Source organism: Malus domestica, chromosome 04 (genome assembly GCF_042453785.1).
Source record: "Malus domestica chromosome 04, GDT2T_hap1".
Classification (NCBI taxonomy): domain Eukaryota; kingdom Viridiplantae; phylum Streptophyta; class Magnoliopsida; order Rosales; family Rosaceae; genus Malus; species Malus domestica.
Genome location: NC_091664.1, coordinates 9,421,076 through 9,445,364, shown reverse-complemented (window position 1 = coordinate 9,445,364; position 24,289 = coordinate 9,421,076). Strand labels below are relative to the sequence as shown.

Genomic DNA, 24,289 nt, shown 5'->3' with positions numbered 1-24,289 from the left:
TTCATGAACCTCTGCGATCGCTCGAGCACTCTCTTGAGGGCCGAGGCATAGCAATAACAAACCATCTTCGCCCTTTTGGTACAACTCGCTCTGGTACGTGACATAGTTCGTGGCGTGAGCCCGTGTCCTGCGACTGTGTTTTCCGTTAGGATTGTCAAGGTACTGCATAATGGGCTTTCTCCAATCATCTGGTACTGCCTCGGCCGCGCAAATTTCTATAGAGTCCTGGTCCTGCCGATCCAACAACGAAGGCAAGGACATGACCCTGGTGCATATCACATTGTCTCGACGGAGGATTTGCTGATCAACCAAGGCCGGGTATAATTGTTGTAATATTGGTATCTCCCGGCCTAGCTTGCCCCCCAGGAGTTGTGCACCGGAGGCGATTTGAGCCAACTCGTCTGCGTCGGTATTATGAACCCGAGAAATATGCTCGAATGTAATACCGTCAAAGGACTCGGCCAAATAGCTGGCGATCATGTGGTAAGGCGCTAGAGTACAACTCATGCAGCGAAAAGACCCATTAATTTGGTTAATCACTAGTTCAGAATCCCCGAGGACGAGGACACGAGTAGCATGTAGGTCAAGAAGGAGGCCTAGACCAATGACCAGAGCCTCGTACTCGGCCTGATTATTGGTACAGTCGAAATCCAATTTGAGCGAAAAATACCAACGATCGTTGTGAGGAGACTGAATGACGATGCCTGCACCGGCCGAGGACGAAGTACTGGAACCATCGAAATACATCGTCCAATAGTTGTCGCGGGTCACCACCATGCCAATCTCGACATCAGCACCCCCGAAATCGTAAGGCGAAGGGTGCTAGGCAAGGAAATCGGCCAACGCCTGTCCTTTCACAGCTTTTTGCGGCACGTATTGCAAACTAAACTCGGACAACGCCATCGTCCATTTCCCAATTCGGCCCTTCACAATTGGCCGGGTAAGCATGTACCGGATAACGTCGGTCTGGGCAATGACTTGGGTGACCGACGGGAGCATGTAATGCCGAAGCTTGGATGCAGCGAAGAACACGGCGAGACAGAGCTTCTCAACGGCGGAATAATTGATCTCCGGAGGACTCAGATTACGGCTGAGGTAGAAGATAGCCTGTTCCCGGCCGGCATCATTGTCTTGCGCGAGGAGGCAACCGATGGACTCGTCGGCCGCCGAAATGTACAGCTTGAGAGGCTTACCGCGCTGATGAGGGACCAGGACATGTGGGTTTGTAAGGGAAACCTTGATCTGTGTGAACGCCGCCTGGTGCTCCTCATTCCACATGAACTTATCGGAGTCCTTGAGCTTCAAAAGTGTGGAAAAGGCTTTCATTTTACCTGCTGAATTAGCAATAAATCGGCGTAAAAAATTGATCTGGCCGAGTAAGGACTGTAATTGTTTCTTCGTTGTTGGGGGTGGGGCGGTGATGATTGCGCGTGCCTTGTTCTCATCGACTTCAATCCCACGATGATGTACGAGGAAACCAAGGAAATTCCCGGCCGATACACCAAAGGCACACTTGGCAGGATTCATCTTAAGGTTGTGCTGACGCATACGGAGGAAAGCCTGTCGGAGATCGTCCAGATGTGTCTGTCGGTGTTTAGATTTGACGACAACATCGTCGATATAAACTTCGACGATGGTGCCAATTAAATCATGGAAGATGGTGTTCATCGCCCGTTGGTACGTGGCGCCGGCATTCTTGAGGCCGAATGGCATGACAACCCATTCGTAAGTGCCGAGTGCCCCCGGGCACCGGAAAGCAGTTTTGTGCACATCGGCTTCGGCAATAAATATTTGGTTGTATCCGGCATGTCCATCCATAAAAGATAAGATCGCATGATTCGCCGCGGCATCGATTAACAGATCTGAAATCGGCATTGTATACTCATCTTTGGGCGTTGCCAGATTCAGATTGCGAAAATCGGTGCAGATGCGCAGTGCACCACTTTTCTTTAATACAGGAACAATATTCGCCAACCATTCGACATATCGAGCTGTCCGAATGAACCCGGCTTTCAAAAGCCGAACTAATTCGTCCTTAACACTGAGTTGGACTTCGGTCGAGAATCGACGAGGTGGCTGACGGAAAGGCTTGAATCCGGGCTTAATACGTAATTCATGCTCGACCAAAGCACGATCTAAGCCGGGCATTTCATGATAACTCCAAGCAAAACAATCTTTGAATTCCGTAAGCAAGGCCCGCAACTCGTCCTTCATTTGTTGAGGAAGTAACGCACTAATAAACAAAAGTCGTGGGTCATCGGCCGTCCCAACATTAATCTCTTCCAAAGGGTCCTTAACAAGGGGCCGATGATCTTCGAGCTCGGCCGGGGCGGCTCGAATTTTATCAAAAGATAATACAGGCCCATTATCTCCCTCAGCAAGGAACTCGACGAGGTTGACGCCCGAATTTGGTTGTTTAGATATCGTATACCAATGGGCCAGCAGTCGTTCCATAGTAGATGAAACCGCGGCCCTACGTGCTTCCCGATCAGCGTCAAACATCGGTTTCGGGGAGAAAGTTAGCTAATCCGAGTCTCGTCGAATCCTGCTGGACAGTCTCGGCGCCAACCTCGATAGCTTTCTGAACGGAAATCCGAGTCGGCCGTCCCTCTTCATTGAAGCCTTGCAACGTAATATAGCCGACGTGATCGTCATAATACCGTGCTTGAATCATGTTGGCTTCAAAGGGCTGGCTATCGGCCGGATGAACAGTGACCGATTTGCCGTCCCAAAAGACAAGCACTTGGTACAATGAGGAAGGAATACAACTAGTTTGATGAATCCAATCTCGGCCGAGCAGTGCATTATACTCGGTTTTGGAATCAACCACGAAAAAGGCGGTCATATGGGTGCGACCGGCAATATTCACAGTTAACGGAAGCACACCTTTGGTGTGGGACTTCTCGCCGACAAAACTACTCATTGTGATCCCTGACGGAATAAGCTCGTCATTTGAACGGCGTAAAGCCTTCATGATGTTCAGGGGCATGATATTGACAGTAGCTCCACAATCGACAAAAACTTTAGAAACCGGATATCCCTCGATGTGTGCCGTTACATACAATGGCTTTAAATGGTGAAGCTTGGCCGATGATAAACGAGGGAACAATTCGGCCAAAGTGGCCTTTAGACTATCATCTTTTGCTGTTGACTCGCCTTCAGCAATCGATACAAAATCAACATGGCCAGGTTCCTCAACAACCACATCTCCATCGAGGAAATTTGGTTGAGCCGTGCTTGATTGAAAATCGGCAGGTAAAACATGGACCATACTAATTTCCATATTATCCAGGACCGACGGGCCCATCTGGTTGAGACCCTCCTCGTTTGGTTGGTCAGCGACTACGAACTCAGTTGTCGTCAGAGTCGGACAACGAGATTCTTCCGTCCCTTCAACAACGTCACTCGGCGGAGCTGCTTCGGCCATTTGTTGGTTCTGCGTGACCGCCTCAGGTAAGGTCGAGATTGACAATGAACTTGGGGTCAAGACCTGAACCTGCTCCTGGTAATGTAGCCGAGCATCCCTAGTGTCGAGATAAGCATCCAAACGGGCAATACGTGCTATCTCATTGGTCGTAAGGCCAAAGAGAGAAACCGCCGAAAATACTTCAAAGTGATACCGTAAATACTGAAGGTCCTCCAGCGAGAAAGGAAGGTCAGCGACATCGATATCGGTATACGGGTCAACTTCAAATCCAAATACACGAGCTTCTCGTATGTGCTGGAACCTTGCTTTCAATCCTGGATCTGAGGTCTTCTGGATGATCCGCTCGGCATCCGGACAAGTCAAGATCAGATCAATGGTGTCCTGGCATGCCTTCGGCAAACCATACAGATCGTTGGCCGAATGATTCTTATGAAATTCTCGCATATACTCTAAAGACTCCCCAAGGAACGGGGGATGCAAATTCCGCCTAATTTTTACCAAAGGCTCTTGTATAACTAGCGGGGATAATTTGCTTTCGGCCTCTTGCCGAAAATGTTCAAGGCGTGCCTTCATTTCCCCTGGTCGAATAAGAAGTTTAATCCGTTTATCAGCTTCTTCAAACACGGTCTCGATGTCTTGATCGACCAGCCGTTTCCCCTGAGCCAACTCTGTCATAATTGCTGGAGGTGGTCGCTCCTCATCATTGGCAACTGTATCCTTCGGCCGCCACTTAGGGGCCGAAGTTTCTTGGGCTGCTTGTCGGCGAGCCATGCAATCTATCCGTTGATGCCGGCGTTTCTGAGATTTGGACAACGCGGTGTAGACGCCCTTCGAAGAATGATATGTATACCAACGTTGATCTCTAGGCTCGGGAGGCTTGAAAGTCTTTTGACTCCGTGATGATCCTGAACTGCTAGAATTACGCTTATAGTAATCATCGTCATAAAATGAAGCATCAAAATCGAGGCGCCACCTGACCGGGGGTGTCTCTTCCATCCGTACTTTAGAACCAAGCCTCTCAAAAACCCCGTGATGGTGGCCTTCACTGGCTACCCTTTGCCGAGTTGCGGCCACAGGCTCCGAAGAAGGCTTCTCCTCTGGTTCACTGTCGACCTCCGCTCTACATTTCCTGCACAAAACCGCCGTCCCACTGTCTTCACCGGCGCTATAATCCACCATAGGTTTGACAATAGCGGGCCCCGTTAAAGCCGTAGGTGGTTTATTTGAACGAAAATCGGCCATGAACCGTGGCCGAACATTCTGATTCCGCGGGCGTTGTGTCTCAACCACTTCAGCCTTGCCTTTCCCTTTGTCCTTGGGCAGGTACGCGTTGACCATGTTTACTGTTGCCGCGGGGAATGGATCAGTATCCACACTCATCTTTTTTTCGGGGAATTTCAGTTTGCCATTATCAATCCAGTTTTGAACGCTGTCGCGAAATACGACACAATTGTTTGTCGTATGTTTGCTTGAATTGTGGTATTTGCAATACACCTTCCCTTTAAGCTCTTCGGCCTTAGGAATGTTGTGACCAGGCCGAAGCTTGATAATCCTTGCGGATAACAGTTGGTCGAAGATTGCGTCAGCCTTGGTAATATCAAAAGTGTAGACCTTTGATGGTTTCAACACTCCTTCAGCGGCCGAGCGACTTTTGACTTCTCTAGAATCAACCTGAGTTAATGCCTTACAAACGTATGGCTTATCTATCACTATCTCGGCCGCATCCACACTGACGCATTCATCCTCGGTTGACGCATAGCTGACAGTAGGATTTTTGTACAACGTCCCCCGAGATGGCGTTTTCGAAACCTTCTCCTCACGGAGCAAGTAGTCGTACTGTTCAACATGCTGGGCTAATTCATACATGTCCCGAAAGTTTGCCCCCAGGAATTTCTTTTTGTATTCGACGTCGAGGCCGTTCAATGCAAGCCTGACAAATTCGACTTCGGGTAAGGGCACTCGGCACCAATTCCGGGCCGATTTGAACCTAGTGAGATAGTCCATTGGTGATTCATCAGATGCCTGAGCCATCCTTGCTAAGGAAGAAACTGACATCTCCATCCCTGGTCGATAAAACTGCTCATGGAACTTCTCGACCAACTCTTCCCAGTTCTGGACGGAATTGGGGGGTAGATTAATGTACCAAGCAAATGCTGAGCCGGTCAATGAGAAGTTGAATAGCCGTAACTTATGAAAGTCACTATTGACATCTCCGCATTGCGCAGTGAAACGAGCCACGTGCTCCAACGAAGATAAAGACGATTCACCGGCAAAAAGACTAAAATCTGGGATCTTGAAACCCTTCGGGTACCCAAACGATTCCACGTAAGCTGGGTACGGATGAATAAACTTAGGAAACTTCGGCCCTTTCTTCATGGCCGAGTCAATCATCCGCTGAACTTCGGTCATATCAACAGGTGTTACTTCGACCCTCTGGTCGGTCCCGTCTGACCTACTATTCGACCCTCCTCCTTTCTCCAAGTTAATTGGTTTGGGCAGGGCAGGAATAGGCCCGGCCGGTACAATCGGTGCCGGGTTGTTTCCTGGTAAACAAGGTTGGCGAAGATCGAAAGGCCTGTTGCCACCAACTTGACTAACCAGCATTTCGAGCAGCTTGGTTTGCCGATCATTGGCACTGAGTATCGCGTCATGCAGCTTGTCAATGCCTCGACTGAACGTCTGCTCGACTGACCGAGACTGCTCGTCCAGTCGCTTTCGGAGAAACGACCTCGTTGGTGGGTCTGATCCTTCACCACCGTCCTCGTCACATTCCTCTATTATCCCTTCATTGAGAACGCATGTGTTTCTGTTGGGGATCTCTAAACCACGGAGTTGACCGCCGAGATTAAGTTCTCTCTCTCGGCGAGTCGCGCTCGTGGACTCAGGTGTACCAACGCCAAGGGGATTCTGCGCCTGTGGCACACTCTGTCCTATGCTCTGACTCGGTAAATCGGCTGTCGACTTTCCCATAGCTGTTTTCTTTTTTACCGATCGTGTTTCAATTGGCATGAACTTCGTAGTTTAGCACTGGGTCCCACTGGGCGTGCCAAAATGTTGACCCTAGAAATTACAAAGCCTACGTGGCGCGCAGGCCGAGTATATTCTAAGCTAACTACGTCCTTCGGTGATTGCGGGGCGTGCCAACTCGTCGGCCGAGGCTCGGCCGAGGAGTAAATTTGATGATGCTGCGTTGGGTCGCGCTACTGACTTCTGCGTCTTGCGGTTGCGGCCGAGAAAGGAACACGTCTCGGCCTCTTGGGTTCTCGAGCCTGAAGACAAGGCTGCTATTTCTTACAAAGTTCACGAACCGAATTCGGCTTGCAATGTGCCGAATGTAATAACTATGACACCTCACCTCGCCGAGAAGGCTAATGAGATGACCTCGACCAACAAGGATTCGAAAACCCTTCTCGACCGAGACTTGGATAGGTAATCGACCGTTCTCGCCGCAGTGCTGTTGATGCCAACGGAAGATACTGCGAGACCGACCGACTCTACGGTGACAGAGCTATCTATGCCGACTTAAGATATCACCGGTTGCTTCCACAGTGCTGTTGATGCCAACGGAAGATGTGTCAGCGAAAAAGGAAAAGAAAAAGATCTCAAGTTGTGAGAGTTTGCGCAGGGCAATTTTGTGTTGATTTGCAGGGGCCTTTTCCATTGCTGAATGTCTTGTATTTATAGTAGCAGAACACCGAGCCCGAGTTCTAATCCTATTCGAACTAGGTTTCCCTCTCCGGATTAACGTTACCTCAATCAGTCCTATCTCTGCTAGGACTACGAATCTAGTCCTTAACTGAGCCGGATTCGCCTTCTAGTTTTACTGATCTCGTCGAGGGTCCCCATTGTATTAGGACTCGACTTGCACTCTGATTTAACCGATCTAGGCCTAGAAGCCCATGAGCTGAACGCCCCCATGACTCTCTCGCCGTACGTCTTCCAGGGCCGAAAGTGATCCCTCCCTCAGCCCAAACTGTTGTTTTGGGCCAAAACACATATTTACAAAAGTGAAATGTGGCTAATCTATTTAACATTAAGTAAACATTTTACACCACGACATATATATACTTATAATCGAAACCTTTCATAAAACAAACATTTTGTATACCTGTAAACAGTGGCGGATCCAGGAAATAATGTTTGGGGGGTCAATAAAGATAGCGCGCGCAGCGCGAAATTTTTTTTTAACAGAAACGGCATGCATATCATCATTTCATCGGGTCTTGGTAGGATAGCGCAACCAGCTACTCCAAAATCCTTGTTCAAAGGTCCTGAACGTTCAAACATGGAGGAAGAGATTGCTTCAACTTGTCGGCCTTCTCGGAATCAAACACACAAATATGAAGCACAAATGTATCTGAGCATGCACGTGAGACCTTGAGAACTAGGAAATTTTCATGTTTTTCAATTTAGATGTAAGAGTTAATATCTTACTGTGCCAAATACAGCAACTGCTGATTTCCTCATCTGCATCTACCCAACCATTATGCTTGGATCTCTCATAGAAGAAACAACTTGTTCACTAATATTTTGCAATTGGAAAAAGAAAAATGAATTCCTTGTGAATATCTGGCAAAGCATATCACAATTCCGTCATAGGGAAAGGCATGGTTACAAGTTCAATTATAGAGCCAAACCTGATTAAAAGCACGCAGTTTGCTTTTAAGTGTTGAGAAGGGTTTCTGTAAAACCCCTCCCCAAAGATTTCCTTGTAATTTCACAATTTCCCTACAGTTAAGTGAAGTTTACAATTTGGTCCCCACTTACTTACCCTATCCGGATCCCTTTTTGGGATTTCCTACCTATCACAACTTGCCACGGGGAAAGTCCCCATTGTCCTCCTTCTCATCTCCCCGAACTCTCCTCTCTCTCTCTCTCTCTCTCTCTCTCTCTCTTTTTCACTCTTTAACTCTCTCACTCTCTCCGATCGAATCCACACCCACGCACACCCACACCACTACCCCGACGAAGGTCTACATCACCACCACCCCGAGGACTTTCCTTCCCTCTCTCTCTCTCTCTCTCGTCTCTGTGAAGTGGGAATTAAAGGTCAGAAACTCTACACAGAACCTGCACGTCGCGCGAGCTGCTTCTTCTTCCTCTTCCTGCCGAGTCTTCTTCTTCCTCTTCCTGACGACCCCGACGACCCCAGCTCCAAGAGGTCGCATATGGGAGCTTCAAGGTTGTTTCCATGGTTTCCAAGGGGTCGTTCGACCCCGACGACCCCACTGTGGATCCGCCCCTGCCTGTAAACATAAGTGGCTTGAAAAAGTCAAGAAGTTTTACGTAAATTAACGGTATATAGTTTTTCTTGTGTGATCCATCTTTTCATCTTAAGCTCTCAACCCCTTATTTTACATGTGATATGACATAAGGCAATAGTAGCATCATGTTGCATTTACTAAAGCGAGGCTTATGTTTTTACGCACCTGACCTCCCAACAATCTAAATTAGATTAAAGTAAATGTCAATCCTATAAAACAAAATAAAAAAAGTTTTTTAAACCCAAATTCTAAGCATTATTTGAAATTTGGTTAAATCTCAATCCAATTTTGCCAAGGAAAAGGAAGTCCCACTCAATTTTGGTTAAAGAAAACATAAAAGAGTTTACTAGAGCGAATAGGACTTACCAAACGCACCACAATATAACCCCCTCTTACGATTTTCCCGGGATTATTATCTCCTCTGCTTTCTTACCTCGTTTTCCCGGGAAAATTACCAGCACCCATCAACCCCTTCTCTCTCCTCCCATCCTCTCTCTCCCTTCCCATCCCAATTCCTTCGCTCTCCCACAGACAGAGAGACAACAAACCCACACCCACACACACACTGATCTTCTATGGAGGATACCACTCCCACAACCCCATCGACTCCGGCTCTGCTCCGCACTCCTCAGGCACTACATTCCCTAACCCCATCTCGGCACATCGACCGCCTGATCAACTACAACCACCACCAATCGCCGTCCAGGACCATCTACTCCGATAGGTTCATCCCCAGTAGATCCGGTTCCAACTTCCCCCTCTTCGACATCTCCAATACTCCATCCGAGGGCCGCGATGACTCGTCAAGCGCCTACGGTACTCTCCTACGCGCTGCCCTCTTTGGACCTGACTCCGCCGGCGTCGTTCCTCCGGCGACTCCCGAGAAAAGGAGCGCGATTCAGATGAACCCGCCCAGCCCCAACATCTTCCGGTTCAAGACCGAGACTCGCCGGTCAATGCACTCGCTTTCCCCTTTTGGGTTCGATGATGTGGTCACCGGAGTTCACCATAGCCCCGTCAAGGCTCCTCGGAAGGTTCCCCGGTCGCCTTATAAGGTGACTTTCATCACTTTCTAGTCTTTTGCCGATTTGGGTTTGGTTTGATTTTGGATATTGTGAATTGGGTTTTTTTTTTTTTTTTTTTTATTTACGGAAATTTTGTTTCTTGTTCAGGTTTTGGATGCACCTGCTTTGCAGGACGATTTCTATCTGAATCTTGTCGATTGGTCTTCGCACAATGTGCTTGCTGTTGGGTTGGGAAATTGTGTTTATTTATGGAATGCTTGTAGTAGCAAGGTAAGCTCTAACTTAGCTTCTCTTTCTAATTTTAACATTTTAACATTTTTTTCGACAAATTTCTAATGTTAACATTGTTGTTGTAATTTGAGGCAAACGTGGATGTTTTTCGATGTCACAAGTCTCTATCTTTTTATGATTGTAACTGCTTTTCGATCATGTGGTGTGTGTTTTTCCTGGTGTATGTATGAAATTGATCACTTTGAATCTTTGCCGATGTGATATTTTTTGACTTTATGATTGGATGTCACTTGCAGGTAACTAAGTTATGTGACTTGGGGATTGATGATAGTGTCTGTTCCGTTGGCTGGGCTCAACGTGGAACTCATCTTGCGGTTGGAACTAGCAATGGGAAAGTCCAAGTAAGTGATTCTTGGACCTATTCACATCTGATAGACATGGTTTATTCTTAGAGATTTGATATTGAGATGTTATTTTATATTTATAATATTGCAAAGTGGAATTACAAGTGTAGTTGCTACAACATCCACAATATAGGTGTATAAGCAACAAATTTGTGACTTTAGTATGGGGAGTACGATCGTCAAACAACATAATGCTTGAAATACTTACATGAACTGCAGAATTTGTGGAAATGTTTTGTTATTAGAATGTAGACTAATACAAATAACAAGGTCCTATCTAGCTGCATATCCCTGTCTGGTCTGTTGTGCAGACAGTCCCACCAACACGTCATCTATTTACTCATTCTAGAATCTCCAAGTTTTGTTCCGATGTCCAGATTCCAAACTTGGCTTTAAGTGTTCAGCTTTGTAGATGTATGTTACTGGTCCTTAGATAGGAGTAGGAATAGGTAAGTCGAAACCTCCATGCCCTGCTCATTACATTGTGAATCTGTGACGATGTTTGGTTATATGAGTCTGAACACAATAGGATTCTGATTTTGGTGACTTCCTTTAATTTGATTTTTTGCACAACTGTTCAAACATGAATAAAATTTTGACTACTGGTCTGATTATATGCGACATGCTTCTTCTGTGTTCGGCCTTTGTCAGAACCAGGTCAGTGTATATGATAATCAGGTTAGGATTGTATTTATTGTTACAATTGGATATTCAACAGTTGCATGGCAGCAGTTTATGCGTTGGTTTTTGTGCTGCATTATAGCAGGAATTTCATATTTAGTACCACTTTTGTGTAATTGTTTCCATTTGAATTTTACTGTTAGATATGTGGCATGTTTATTGTATATATGCCGCTGCATAACTGGCTGATGCACTTGCTATCTACTGTATAGATATGGGATGCATCCCGGTGTAGGAGGGTAAGAACCATGGAGGGCCACCGACTACGCGTTGGCGCCTTAGCCTGGAGTTCATCTATGCTGTCTTCTGGTAGCCGGGACAAAACTATTCTTCAACGTGATATTCGTGCTCAGGACGATTTTGTTAGCAAACTTTCCGGACACAAGTCAGAGGTCAGAATTTTTGAGTTCATGTTCACTTTGATTAAACTACTGTGTACAATAAGAAACTGTTAACTTTAAAATTTCGTGTACTCATTCTAATTCTTAGTTCTTCTAACTTGTACTTCGTGTAACATGCCATTTGTCTTTGTTGTGTTGTTATTATCCATGTATCTTGCATATCATATTTTGTTTCATTTATATATTTCACACCCTGAAGATATTTGATTGTCCTTTAGGTTTGTGGACTGAAATGGTCATATGATAATCGTGAGCTGGCATCAGGCGGGAATGATAACAGGGTATGTTATGGCAATTTTTTTTTTCAGTCCGACTTATTTTGTGTGCAGTTTTAATTTGGTCATGCTACCAATTCATAACTGATAGTTTGCTCTCTCTCTCTATATACAGCTTTTTGTTTGGAATCAACATTCAACTCAACCGGTGCTCAAATACTGTGAGCATACTGCAGCTGTGAAAGCCATTGCATGGTCTCCACATCAGCATGGGCTTCTTGCATCTGGAGGAGGAACAGCAGACCGATGTATTCGTTTCTGGAATACTACCACCAACTCACACTTGAGCTGCATGGACACTGGAAGTCAGGTGAAAAACTTCTTATTTGTTTTAATCTGCTTACTCTACTGTTGATTTTTTTTTAAACATGCATGCAATATGGAAGCTTTGCCGTGTGAGAAATATTTAGAGAACCTGAACTGATTGCAGTGAATGTCATTATTTCAATAGTTCCAAACCTGGTTGTTGTTTCATCACGTTGTTCTTTTTCTAATGAGTAGATATTTCCAACAAATATAAATCTTCCCTTTTTTTTTTTTTTTTAAATTTGACCTTTTCCATTTTATGATAATTGATTGATAAAAGGAGGAAACAGGGGTTAACACATTCACAACTTGAATCCAATTACTTTCGCTCTGTACGTCGTCTAGGTGCTAAATCAAAGGAAAACTATTTTACAGTGAAAATTACAAGGATTTCTCATTCACGATGCTAGATGTTGATATACACTGTTCATAAACATGAATTTTGTTGGTGACTGAAATCCCTCCCTTTCACCTGTCCCTTTTTCTGATTACTATGCGCAGCTATACTTATATCCATTTGATCTGTAATCTGCAGGTTTGCAATCTTGTGTGGTCTAAAAATGTCAATGAACTAGTCAGCACCCATGGATACTCCCAAAATCAAATAATAGTTTGGAGATATCCCACCATGTCAAAGGTAAATAAGTGTTGTCAATTCCCCAAAACCATTAAATGTCTTTTATCTTGGTTTCTAATTCTTCAACACTATCTGACGATGCAGCTGGCAACTCTTACGGGCCATTCATACAGAGTTCTTTATCTTGCCATCTCACCTGATGGACAGGTTCTGTACCCAATCTTCTTATTGTACATGCCCTCTGTTTATGGTTGTGCAAATTACTTTTCATTTGTTTATGAATATTCTGATCTGTCATTGATTGTTGTTTCAGACAATTGTCACTGGAGCAGGAGATGAAACACTAAGATTTTGGAATGTGTTTCCTTCCCCCAAGTCCCAGGTAAAAGATTCAATACTTGATGGGAATGTTTAATGCAAATGATTTGGTTAATAGCTCTTCCTTAATTGTTTAGTCATCAGAGTATGTTATAACGGATACATAATTGATTATGCTTCCTTGAGAAGTCATTTTCTGTCGATGTTCCACCTGCATGCAAAGTCAGTAAGGTCATTAGAGAATAACAGGGTAGTTTGGTGGTATTGATTATTTTCCTTCCCTGGCATTGCTTAATAATTGGGTTCTATATCCTTAATCACGTTATCTTACATTCTATAATGTGAATTGAAATTGGTTTAATCTAAGACAATAAATTGCATCCAGTTGTTCCGTTTCATATCCTCTACCTTTGATCGTATTTCAAGCTTGAGAGGAATGCAACTCACGTCATATGAATGAAATTGTTATTGCAGAACACGGAAAGTGAAATTGGAGCATCATCGCTTGGAAGAACTGTTATCCGGTGACCTTGTACATAACATCAATACTGACTTGGCAACCTTCACAGTTGCTCAGACTGCCAGAGGATGGGAACCGGGCAATGATATGCCATTTCTTTTTGACATGATACCATAGATGTGCAGGAGATTATGCCGCGACCTCAGAAGACTAAGACGAGAGATGAAGTGATGGGTTCGGTAGGATTTCGATTTTTTACTCTCTTTTCCCACTTAAGTAGTCTACTATATATAATGTATAGAGAGGGGTTGTGATGAATATTCTCACCTTCCCGGAGCTCCCTCACTTTGTATATTTAAAGAGGAGGATACACTGCACTGGGAGATAAGTCGGGTCGGTATGGTGCAAGTTTATTTCACATTCTTTGTAAATGGATCACAATTTTTTTCACATTTTAGTTGAACATTATGTGATTTTTTTTTACCACTCTAGTTCGTGTAATCGCATTCTCACGTGCGAAATTTTCGGACGTGTTCGATTTATATAGGCTCTCCCTTCGGTCACTGTGGAATCGGATACATATAATTAGATGATTAATTAGTGTTAATAATTCACAAAGGGAAGCTGTCTTAAGCTAATGGACCATTAATCATATGATTCAAGATGTTCTGTTCTTTTATTCTTTTCTGAATTGCGACAGATTCAGAACCTTGTGCCAACGCTCCGATCAATCAAAGCTAGATTGAATCGCCACCGTGTGATTTGTAACGAACGACAGCATGTCCAAGGGCAATTTCGTGAAAGATGAGATGCAGTTTTCTTTTCTTTTTTAAAAAAGGACCAGCTGGTCGTTTCGTCATGACACTTTTTTCCTAGCCACCAGCATGCGATTCATCAAGACTAAGAATTAAACCCAAGACATGTCGTGTGGAATTCGGATCTGAAATTCATTCCCAATCATTATGTCACGTTAGGTGAGATGCAGATTTAAATGTTTAATGCAATTTTGCGATATTATATATTCACATAATTTAAAGAGTAAATTACATAGTAGCCCCTCAGGTTTGAGGTCAATTACAACCCCATACAACAACTTTAAAACATTTCACTTTCATACATCCAGTACCATTTTATTTCAAAATAACACCTCCGTTAGATTTTCCATCCATTAATCTGTTAAATGCTGACGTGGCTGCCACATTTGTGCCACGTGGCTGCCAAATGTGTGCCACGTGGAAAAAATAATAATTTTTTATTACCCTATTGAACAAAAAAAATAAAAAAAACAAAAACCAGATCTCCTTCCCCAGAATCCCCACCCGTGCCCACCCTCGCACCCCCCAACACCCACCCCTTCCCCTATCCCCTATCACCTGCAACCATTTCCCTCCCCACTGCGCCTCCAAAAACATTCCCCGTCCAAACGACCATCGCCCCCTCCCCCGCATGGCTGCCGTGTGGTTTTCTACCATCTTTCCCCACCCTAAATCCAAATTTCTAAAGCCCAACAAGCAAAACCCTTTTGCCTTGGCTTTGGCAGCTGCTGTATCTTCCTTCACTTTTTCTTTTTGCAGGCGCAGAGGCATATATGGACTCCTCAAAGCTTTCTGTCCATCCTTACCCGAAAGCAAATGGGAGGGCGGTGGCAATGTATAATGCCGAGTCCCTGCACTATTCCTCCCGTCAAGCACAAACCCACCATCCTCTGCCGCAAAACCCAGAAAAGGAAGAGAGAATTGATTAAAAAAAAAAAAACCCAGAAGACGAAGAGAGAGAAGATTGAAATTTGAAGTGGGTTTTTGGTTTTTGAAATTGTGAGGTTCTGCAATTCCTTGAAACTATTGGATTCTGGGGTGGGTTAAGAGAGGCTTTGGTTTTGGATTGAGATAAAATGGGTGGGTGGGTGGCTGCATCTGTTCGAGTGGTGAAGTGGGGGTGGCTCTTGTCTTTTGGGTTGATGAAATGAATAATGGCAGTGGCTTGGGTAAGAGAGAGAGAGAGGGGGTGTGGTGAAAAATGGCGGTTTGGGGAGCTTGGGAGTGGATAATCGGGATGAGATTCTCGTGGTGGTTGAAGGTCGAGAACTGGGAATTTTGGACCTGGGAATTTTGGGTTTTGGATCTGGGGATTTTGAGGGGTATGGGGTTCGAGAGAGAGAGAGTGGGGAAGACGAACATGGTTTCGTTTTTTTTTTTTTTGTTCAATAGGGTAATAAAAAATTATTATTTTTTCCACGTGGCACACATTTGGCAGCCACGTGGCACAAATGTGGCAGCCACGTCAGCATTTAACAGACTAATGGATGGAAAATCTAACGGAGGTGTTATTTTGAAATAAAATGGTACTGGATGTATGAAAGTGAAATGTTTTAAAGTTGTTGTATGAGGTTGTAATTGACCTCAAACCTGAGGGGCTACTATGTAATTTACTCTAATTTAAACTATTCTAGAACTCATAGATTTCACGTGGGAGGCTTTTTTATTCCAGAATTGGTTTTTGTCATCACAAATAAATGCAGAAATGACAATTGGATAAATTGTTCCAATGGCCAAAAAATTGATTTTGAGTGAATTTGGATGACCAAATAATTTGAGTAAATCTCTAAATGGCTACTATATGCACAAGCGTACAAATGCCACCAATACGTATTTGTCACAAAACCGATAGACGCAAGAGATCCATACTTGCGAACACTCCAGAAGATGTTGAAGAGCAAGGTCATTTAAAGTCATCATAAAGGAGTGAGACCACATAAAATCATCGCTGAAAGATGAGCACATAACTCAATGCTCAAAGGCGAAAGACCACATCCAGCGATCTATCGTAGAAGCATGACCAGAACGCTCGCTCGGCAAGACAACAAAAAAGCTACACACCCTAAGAAGGGAACCATTTTTTGATTCATGTATGTGGAGGATTAGAGCATCTCTAAAGGAGATGTCAAATTCAAAACATCAAATTTTAATTTGATGGCTGACTTAGCAATTTGACATATTGTCAATATTTTTCTTCCACCTGATATGCCAAATTTATGGGAGTTTTAACAAAACACTTTCGGTACTGTTCACTTTTAACGAAAAACCACATTTTTACCTTTAACTGGCACTATTCACTATACCTTTAAAAAGGGCTTTCGTTAAAAGAGAAGTTTTTTTAGACTTTTCATTAGTTTTCCTAAAATTTATTGCTTCATTTATTTTTTTTAAACAAAAATAATAAAAATTGGGTTGTTGTTGGTTTAAAAATAATAAAATAATACTTAAATATGCTAGCATTTAAAGTAAGGCAAATGAAATGCATTTGAAAATAGCAAAAATCATATTTAAAGGCAGCTTCAAATCTGACATCTCTTTGTCTATGTCAGCTTAAGTATTTTTTTTATGTCAGCTTTGATATCTCAGATGATGTAAATAGTATGTTATTTGTTACTATGATATTTCAATGTGACATTTTTAACATCTTTTTTGTAAATGACTCTAGCCAAGGTGGAGCGGACAAATGTGATCGCACAAGGCGGCGCTACTATAGTGACGACCAACCCCCAAAAGTAGGTTTTGTAGGCCAACTCTCCAAAAGTATTTCCACATATCTTGCCTGGTTCATTTTTTCCCCAACCAATTACATGAAATTAAAGTGGTGGTGTTGGTGGTTCAAGTCTATCATGTGCTTTGATTTCAATACAAAGACAAGTATCAATAGATTGGATTTGGATCCTCTCCTGAGCTAATGGAGAGGATCCTCCTAACCCATCATCTTGGGCTGTTGGATTTTTATCCAACGGCTACAAATAGGGGGGGTCCCTTTAAAGTTATAATAATGATAGTCGTTGGATAAAAATCCAACGGCCCACGATTATGGGTTAGGAGGATCCTCTCCATTAGCTCAGGAGAGGATCCAAATCCCAATAGATTAAGGTTCAAAACGAGGGTACATGAAATTACACATTTTTTTAGAAATCTAAATATAGATTTTTTTTTTTGTATTTAATCTTTTTGGAGAAAATGTACGATATTTATCAACTTAGGTACCGTTTGCTACGTGGGACAGGACGGAACGGAGTGGGACAAGGCATTCCGTCCCACGTTTGATGCACCTAAAACGGGTGGAAACCGCTATTCCACAAGACGAATTTTGGATGAATTTTCGTTCTGCCTCACCCTCGGGAACGACTCGTTCCACATTTGTGGAACACAAAATTATAACATCTCCGTCTCCTTCTTCTTCCTCCTTGTTTCCATCCGATGACATCTTTGCTCCCTCTCTGTTCCATCCGGTCCTATTCTATCATGTCCTGTCTCATTCTGTTTCGTCCCTTCTACATATCAAACGATACTTATAGAACACAGTACAAATTGATGATAGTGTGCTTTAAAGGTCTTGATAAAAATCTTTGTTGGAAATTTTAATCCAATTAAAGAAAAAATAACTTAAATAATGATACAAATAGCTGACAAGAATAATATTTTTGCAATAGTATTAACAGATAGGTACATATCTATTTACATTAATTAAATAAACAAAAGAAATAAATAAAATCTTTAGTTTGTTTCCTGGGTTTGCCCCTGAAAGCTCTGGTGGGTCCCAACCCTAGTTTGATTTATACGGGGAAGCTCTTGGGACCATGCAATCGAAGTCAGTTGTGGGAAGCAACAGTTGCACTCCTCTTGACACGTCTCTGGCAAGTCCCAGTTGCTTGGAGAAGTTGCCTCCTCCCCCTCCCCGCCGCTGTTGTTTTCCTGGTGGTGGGCACCGCCTGATGACCCACTTGAAGGTGCTGCTGCGTCGACTAGTGGGCCCCAGCACTCCACCTTGTTGAATTCGGGAATGCTCGAGTGGAAGTAGATCCATACCATAGCGTCCTGCAGTTCTGGGTAGCTGTTGAACAAGTTGCCGTCCCCATGGACAAAGGCCTTCAAAACCTACCAAGGGAAAGGGAATATCACGTTTTAATAAAGATCATAGAGACAAATTAATCAACCATTAAGAGAAATTAATTCTCGATTAATTAATTCATATAAATAATATGTGGGTAGCTACATTAGTGTGATCTCTCAATAATTATTTAATGTACCGAAATAACTGTTCATGTCACGTATTATTATTCTACTCAAAGATATTATAACTAGAATATACACTACTGTGTATCTAGTACACAAAAAGTTGTCGTACAAAATGGGATGAACTAGAATTTCAGTGGTATAAAAATTATTAATAACTAATTAATTGCTGACTTACCACAGGTAATTCTTTGCAGAAGATGAAGTATCTGAGCCTTGCAAACAAATCTAAGAGGAAATGACCTCCACTTATGTGACAGTGAACATGGAGAGACATCTTGTCCTTAACTTTCTTCCACTGAGCAACAACTTCATCCCTTTGCAACTTGCTGTACCACCCTTGCAACTGCAACATCAAACTTCCCGATTTCCATTAATTCTTCATTAACGTAATCAATAAAAAAATTAATCTTAGTCAAAATTCTTAAAACCTGAGAGTTGTCGATTGTTTGTGAAATTGCCAGAGTGAGCTTTGAGGTGATATCACTATGAGTGAGTGTGTAAGTTCTTGGAAGCTTCCCTGGGTGCTTCTTTTCATCCACTCCTAAAAACAGAACCTTCAGCTTCGATGCTTCAAATATTGCTGGCCCAAATAGCCTCGCAACCTAATCAAATCAAAACCCACACCACACAAAAAAAATGAAAACCAAAAAGTAGACATGAGCGTAATCAAGTTGGCAGTCAGCCTTGCTCCTAAATTAGAATCCCGCTTACGCATGTGAGATTAGATTTGAATGTCGCTCGTATGAATTTGTGAATAAAATGATTAAAAGTAAAAGGAAACTTACAGGAACTACGGCCCTGTTTCTTTTCTTGGGAGTTCTTGTATAGTGAAACAAAGAGCCTCTATGACGAGAGAGAGAGACTGAAGGCTTGAAATCCCAAGGAAGCACAGAAGCAGCAGTCAAAGCTCCCATCTTTCTCTCTCTCTCTCTGCCTCTCAGCTTGTAGGCACCCAATTATGTAAAACTTTATGTATGAAGCTACTATCTCTGCTGCTTTTATTAATAATCAAGTAAACAACAAGAGTAAGAGTTTGCTTTTGCTTGTACTTCTGCTTTTGCTTTTGCTTCTGCTTCTGCTTTCGAGAATAACTTGTGAGCTAAGCGATTTGAAACGTTAAGAATTGGAGAGATTTTTCAGTGTGATTGACATACGAGGTGGTACATCACGTGTCACTATACAAATAGTGAGATATGTGTGTTAAAAAATTTATAACTTAAAAATAAAATTTTCCACCACTTACATAAAAACACGTGATATACCATGTTCCCGTCATAATAAAAAATTTCTAAAAGAATTGAGCTTAGTGACGTGTCGGCTTGGCAATATTTGCCTGAGATGATGGGGTCACGGTTGCTTCAAGAAAGCGAGTTCTTTATGGCCTTTTTATATGGGTTTATTATATTAACACTTCACTGATTGTTGAATAAATCTTACGTACTTAATACACCTTATATTTGATATTTCAATGAAAAATTATCTTAATACACCCCACATATTTCCTCATAATACCCTCACACCTCACATTCTCAATATACACCTTACATTTTCTACATTCACTCCATATTTCTATACACCCCACATTTCTCAAATCTTATAAAGCTTTTAATTTGGACAAAAAATGCCGGCAAGAATTTTGACACAAGATGTCACCTAGGATTTAAAGCATATGTGGGTTGTTTTCAATTCCACCATTAAAACTCATGTCGTCTGTTTTAATATTTGGTAGTAATTTTAGGTGTTTAATTCTTCATGTAATCCCTAAAAGATGAATACAAACATAGAAACTTGAATAACGCAGAAAAAACAAGATTAAATAATTATCAATATCGTCAAAATCACTAAAACAATAAAGAATATGAAGTATTACCTCATGTGAAGCTTTTGAAACATCTATTTCGTGTTTCATTTGTCAAAAATAATTTTTCTCAATCAACATGTTTGTAGTTTCATTGGTTCGGGTTTTGTTCAACAATAGAGGGTCGGAGGGATTTTGATAGTTTAAGAAGATAAATAATACGTTAAAAGTGATTTATGGTGTATTTAAAATATTTTTTTAAACCTAATAAGGTCAAAATTACAATTGCATAGTAAGGTGAATAAATCATTTAATATTAAATTTTAATACGAAGTGCATTTAATATTTTGCGAGATGCTAGTATAAAGAGCCTTTTATATAGGGTTATGCTATCTATACACCCATTTTTACTTCTCACACACCCCTTGTTAATTTCTGTTCGTTGATCTTTTTCAATCATCCGATCTGACGGCCGAAAACCAAAAAGATGTGAGAGAAGTAAAAATGGGTGTGTGGATATCACACCCCTTTATATATTGTATCATGGAACCATGGACCATTTTTGTGTGGTGTGATGTGTTGGCCTCCAAATTTGTCACGTGGAGTTCTGACCAAAAGTAAGTTTTAGTTGTAAAGATCATCATTAGAATAAAAAAAACTAGAATCTATGCAGGTGATCAAAATTGCTTATATTATAAAACAGTTGTAAGGATCAACATTAGAATAAAAATTTAATTAAATTAAAGTTGTTTAGTAAAACAACAGCAGCAAATCAATAATAAATAATACTTCTATAGATTTGTGTTTTTTTTATTAGATGGTGAAATAACTTATTTCATGAATTGACTTATTTCACCGAACGATTTTATATATTATTAATTTTTTTATAAAATAATTTTTACGACTTTAATTTATAATATAAATAATTTTTATCATAAGCATGATTACAAAATATTAAAACCAAAAGCTCCCAAATTTTTGTATTAATTTAACCTAACCAGTGCGGAAACAATCCACCCCCTCTCCTATTTTTAGGATTATATAGCTTTACTTTTACGTCCGCCCCTTTTTTTGGTAATTACGTCTGGCTTCTGTGGCAGTTGGGTATTTCAGTTGGTTTGGTCAGCTGCATGGTTGCCAATGCCATGCATTTTCATGATGCGTTATGCCAATAAATTTACAAATATCTAACCTATTCTGTCATCTATGCATGATGCGTTATGTCAAGAAATTGACAAGTATCAAACTAGTATATCATCTATGCATGATGCATCATGGCAAGAAATTTACAAGTATCTAACTATTCTATCATCTACGCACGATGCATGAACCTATCATGTGTGCGGGTAGGAAGACCGTCCGGGGTCCAAAATAATTGAAGACACTAAAATTATTAGGGTAATATATTTGTATATGTTTTCATAAGAGTATAAATTTATAAAATTTGGTTCAATAACAAAGAAGTTTAACTAGAGTAATGCGTTGATTCACGTTTGTTCCAATTCAAGTCTAATCTTCCACAAAGAGTAATGCGTTAACCAAATTTTTAGACCAAATTTGCAAATTATATAACGTGTCATCAAAATGTTTAATTTAGTACCAATTTATTACTTTTACATATCAATTAAAGACTCAAAAATATCATTATTTTTTTTAGTCCCATATTGACAAGGTTAGTAAATAAGAAAAAACATCTCACGATTTATACAAAAACACTTTAAAAGTTCAGATGAAAAACAAAACTCATACCTATCTACTTGTAAACCCAGAGGTTTTTTATTTCCTTCTCACGATACAAAATAAATTAGTTTTTCCTTGTTTTTAAATTATTAAGTTTGAAGTGTTTTTCTAAGTACAATTTTATCGATGTCTTACGTGTGAAAACAAATAATTTTCTTATATAAAGTGTAGGCACATTTTTTGGCATCGTCCCGGACCTCAAAAATCTCTAGACCGGCCATGCATATGTGCATGATGCATGAATAGCTCTCGCTTTGTCTAAATTCAATAATAAGGAGAGGCCGGGATTGAAGTTTCACATTTTAATAGATGTATTATATTTTTGGGTAGGTTACATTTTACTCTTTCAGGTTTGAGTGCAATTGCAACATCATACCATATTTTTAAAACATTTCAATTTCATACATTACTTATCATTTCATTTCAATTTCCTACATCGATTATAAAATCTATCAAATTAACAGTTAAGTAATAACGTGACAAATATAAATTTACATTTTTATTGATGTGGCTGCCAGCTTTGCAAAATGTTAATAAAAAAACAAACAAAAAAGAATTAATCAATACAAAAATTGATAAAATCCAGGGTAACTTACATAGTAACCCCTCAGATTTGAGGTTTATTACAACCCTATACAACATCTTTAAAACATTTCACTTTCATACCTCACGTACTATTTTATTTCAAAATAATACCTCTATTAGATTTTCCATCCATTGATCCGTTAAGCGCTGAAGTGGCTGCCAAATGTGTGCCATGTGGCAAAAATAATAATTTATTATTATTTTTTTTAAAACCTGAATCTTCTTAAAAAAAAATCAAAAGCTGAAAGAAAACCCCAACCCCCGTGAACCCCCCCAAACCAAAAACACCCAGAAAGAAACCCCTCCCCCCAACATATCCAAACCTAGAAAAGTCCCCCCCATAACAAAACCAAACGCAGAACCCCCCCCCCCCAAAAAAAAAACCGGATTGCAAAAAAGTCCCCCCCCCCCCCACAAAACGAGATCTGGAAAGGACACCCCCCCTCCTCGCGGAGACCTTCCCTCTCTGACTACCCACCTAACCCAGAACCCAAAAACCTGCAACAACAACAACAAGAGGGAGGAAGAAAAAGAAAAAGAAAAAAAAAAAAAAACCTTAAACCCAGTTCGTCCCCCACCCGCAAAAAACCTGCAATCTAGAAGAAGAAGAAGAAGAGGGGAAAAAAAAAAGCCCAGATCCCTTCCCCCCACCCCTCCGCGACCCGCGACCCATCTCCATTCCCCCCGCGACCCGCCTTTTTTCCCCCCGCCGCCAGGATCTTGTGATTTTCAGTGTGGGTGAGTTTTGGAAATACTTTTGAGTTTGAGATGATTTTTGGACTGGTTTAGTGGTAGATCCACCTAATCTCGGGTGGAATTTTCTTCTTGTTGCAGGTTTTGGGGGTGGACGAACTGGGGTTTTTTTTTTTTCTCCCTCTTCTTCTTCTTGTTGCAGGTTTTGGGGGGCTACTTATTCATTCTTCTTCTTCTTTGACGAACTGGGGTGGGTGGGGTGGGGGTTACAGGGGTGGTTAATTAACCTTTTTTTTTATATAGAAGATTTAGGTTTTTTTTTAAATTAAATTAAATATTTTTGCCACGTGGCACACATTTGACAACCATGTGGCAGCCACGTGAGCACTTAACAGATTAATGGATGAAAAATGTAACAGATGTATTATTTTGAAATAAAATGGAACGTGAGGTATGAAAGTGAAATATTTTAAAGATGTTGTATGAGTTTGTGTAAAATCTCAAACCTGAAGAGTTACGGTGTAATTTACCCTAAAATCCACGAACCCACAAAACCTAATTTTGATTTCCCGAAACACGGTGAAGTCGACATACATTGCCACCCTCCCATCAAATTCTAGAGACCGGAGATTTTTTTCTCTTTCTCCCTCCTCCCTTTCTGATTCTATCTGTTCTACGTCTCTCTCTCTCTCTCTCTCTCTCTCTTCCTTGGTGCGACTAAGATCATAGCAAAACCTACAAAGCAACGATCCCTGAAAAAAAATAAAAAAAAATAAAAAAACGTACACGCACACACAAGGGTGAACAGTGAACGATATTGATTCCCAAACAGTTGACGTGCAAGGCTTGAGAAATTCAAATAAAAAATATACAATATTGCCATCAAAATTGTAAAGCAAATCCAATACAACATTTTTAGTGATTAAAACATTCAAAATTCCAAATTTTTCACAAAACCATCAACATTTTTGAAAATTATAGACCCAAAAATTCAAAACAAAATTTGAAAGGGGATCAAAAAGCATGTCTTGATGGTTCTGTTAT

General features: G+C 41.4%; 2 protein-coding genes across 2 annotated transcripts; one reads left to right on the top strand and one right to left on the bottom strand.

Annotated features, from left to right (window-relative positions):
* The first annotated feature begins 9,105 nt into the window (after window positions 1–9,105).
* LOC103444764 (B-type cell cycle switch protein ccs52A-like) lies at window positions 9,106–13,855 on the top strand. The gene is made up of 10 exons (XM_008383711.4): window positions 9,106–9,746; window positions 9,864–9,986; window positions 10,244–10,348; window positions 11,245–11,424; window positions 11,652–11,714; window positions 11,824–12,018; window positions 12,550–12,651; window positions 12,736–12,798; window positions 12,905–12,973; window positions 13,384–13,855. The coding sequence occupies exons 1-10, from the start codon at window positions 9,267–9,269 to the stop codon at window positions 13,435–13,437; spliced, it is 1,434 nt and encodes a 477-aa protein (XP_008381933.2). The 5' UTR covers window positions 9,106–9,266; the 3' UTR covers window positions 13,438–13,855.
* Window positions 13,856–17,817: 3,962 nt separating this feature from the next.
* Window positions 17,818–19,570, bottom strand: LOC103444765 (protein STAY-GREEN homolog, chloroplastic-like). Its single transcript, XM_029101034.2, has 4 exons — window positions 19,215–19,570; window positions 18,858–19,031; window positions 18,605–18,772; window positions 17,818–18,288 (listed from the first exon to the last, which is right to left on the bottom strand). The coding sequence occupies exons 1-4, from the start codon at window positions 19,341–19,343 to the stop codon at window positions 17,908–17,910; spliced, it is 852 nt and encodes a 283-aa protein (XP_028956867.1). The 5' UTR covers window positions 19,344–19,570; the 3' UTR covers window positions 17,818–17,907.
* Window positions 19,571–24,289: the final 4,719 nt, after the last annotated feature.

Bases quoted from the DNA above. Each gene is read 5' to 3' on its own strand.
- LOC103444764 (XM_008383711.4), top strand. From the start codon at position 9,267: ATGGAGGATACCACTCCCACAACCCCATCGACTCCGGCTCTGCTCCGC. The intron at 9,747-9,863 runs GTGACTTTCATC...TTTCTTGTTCAG, and splicing joins TTCCCCGGTCGCCTTATAAG to GTTTTGGATGCACCTGCTTT. The intron at 12,974-13,383 runs GTAAAAGATTCA...TTGTTATTGCAG, and splicing joins TTCCTTCCCCCAAGTCCCAG to AACACGGAAAGTGAAATTGG.
- LOC103444765 (XM_029101034.2), bottom strand. From the start codon at position 19,343: ATGGGAGCTTTGACTGCTGCTTCTGTGCTTCCTTGGGATTTCAAGCCT. The intron at 19,032-19,214 runs GTAAGTTTCCTT...TGATTTGATTAG, and splicing joins GAAACAGGGCCGTAGTTCCT to GTTGCGAGGCTATTTGGGCC. The intron at 18,289-18,604 runs GTAAGTCAGCAA...TTCCCTTGGTAG, and splicing joins TCTGCAAAGAATTACCTGTG to GTTTTGAAGGCCTTTGTCCA.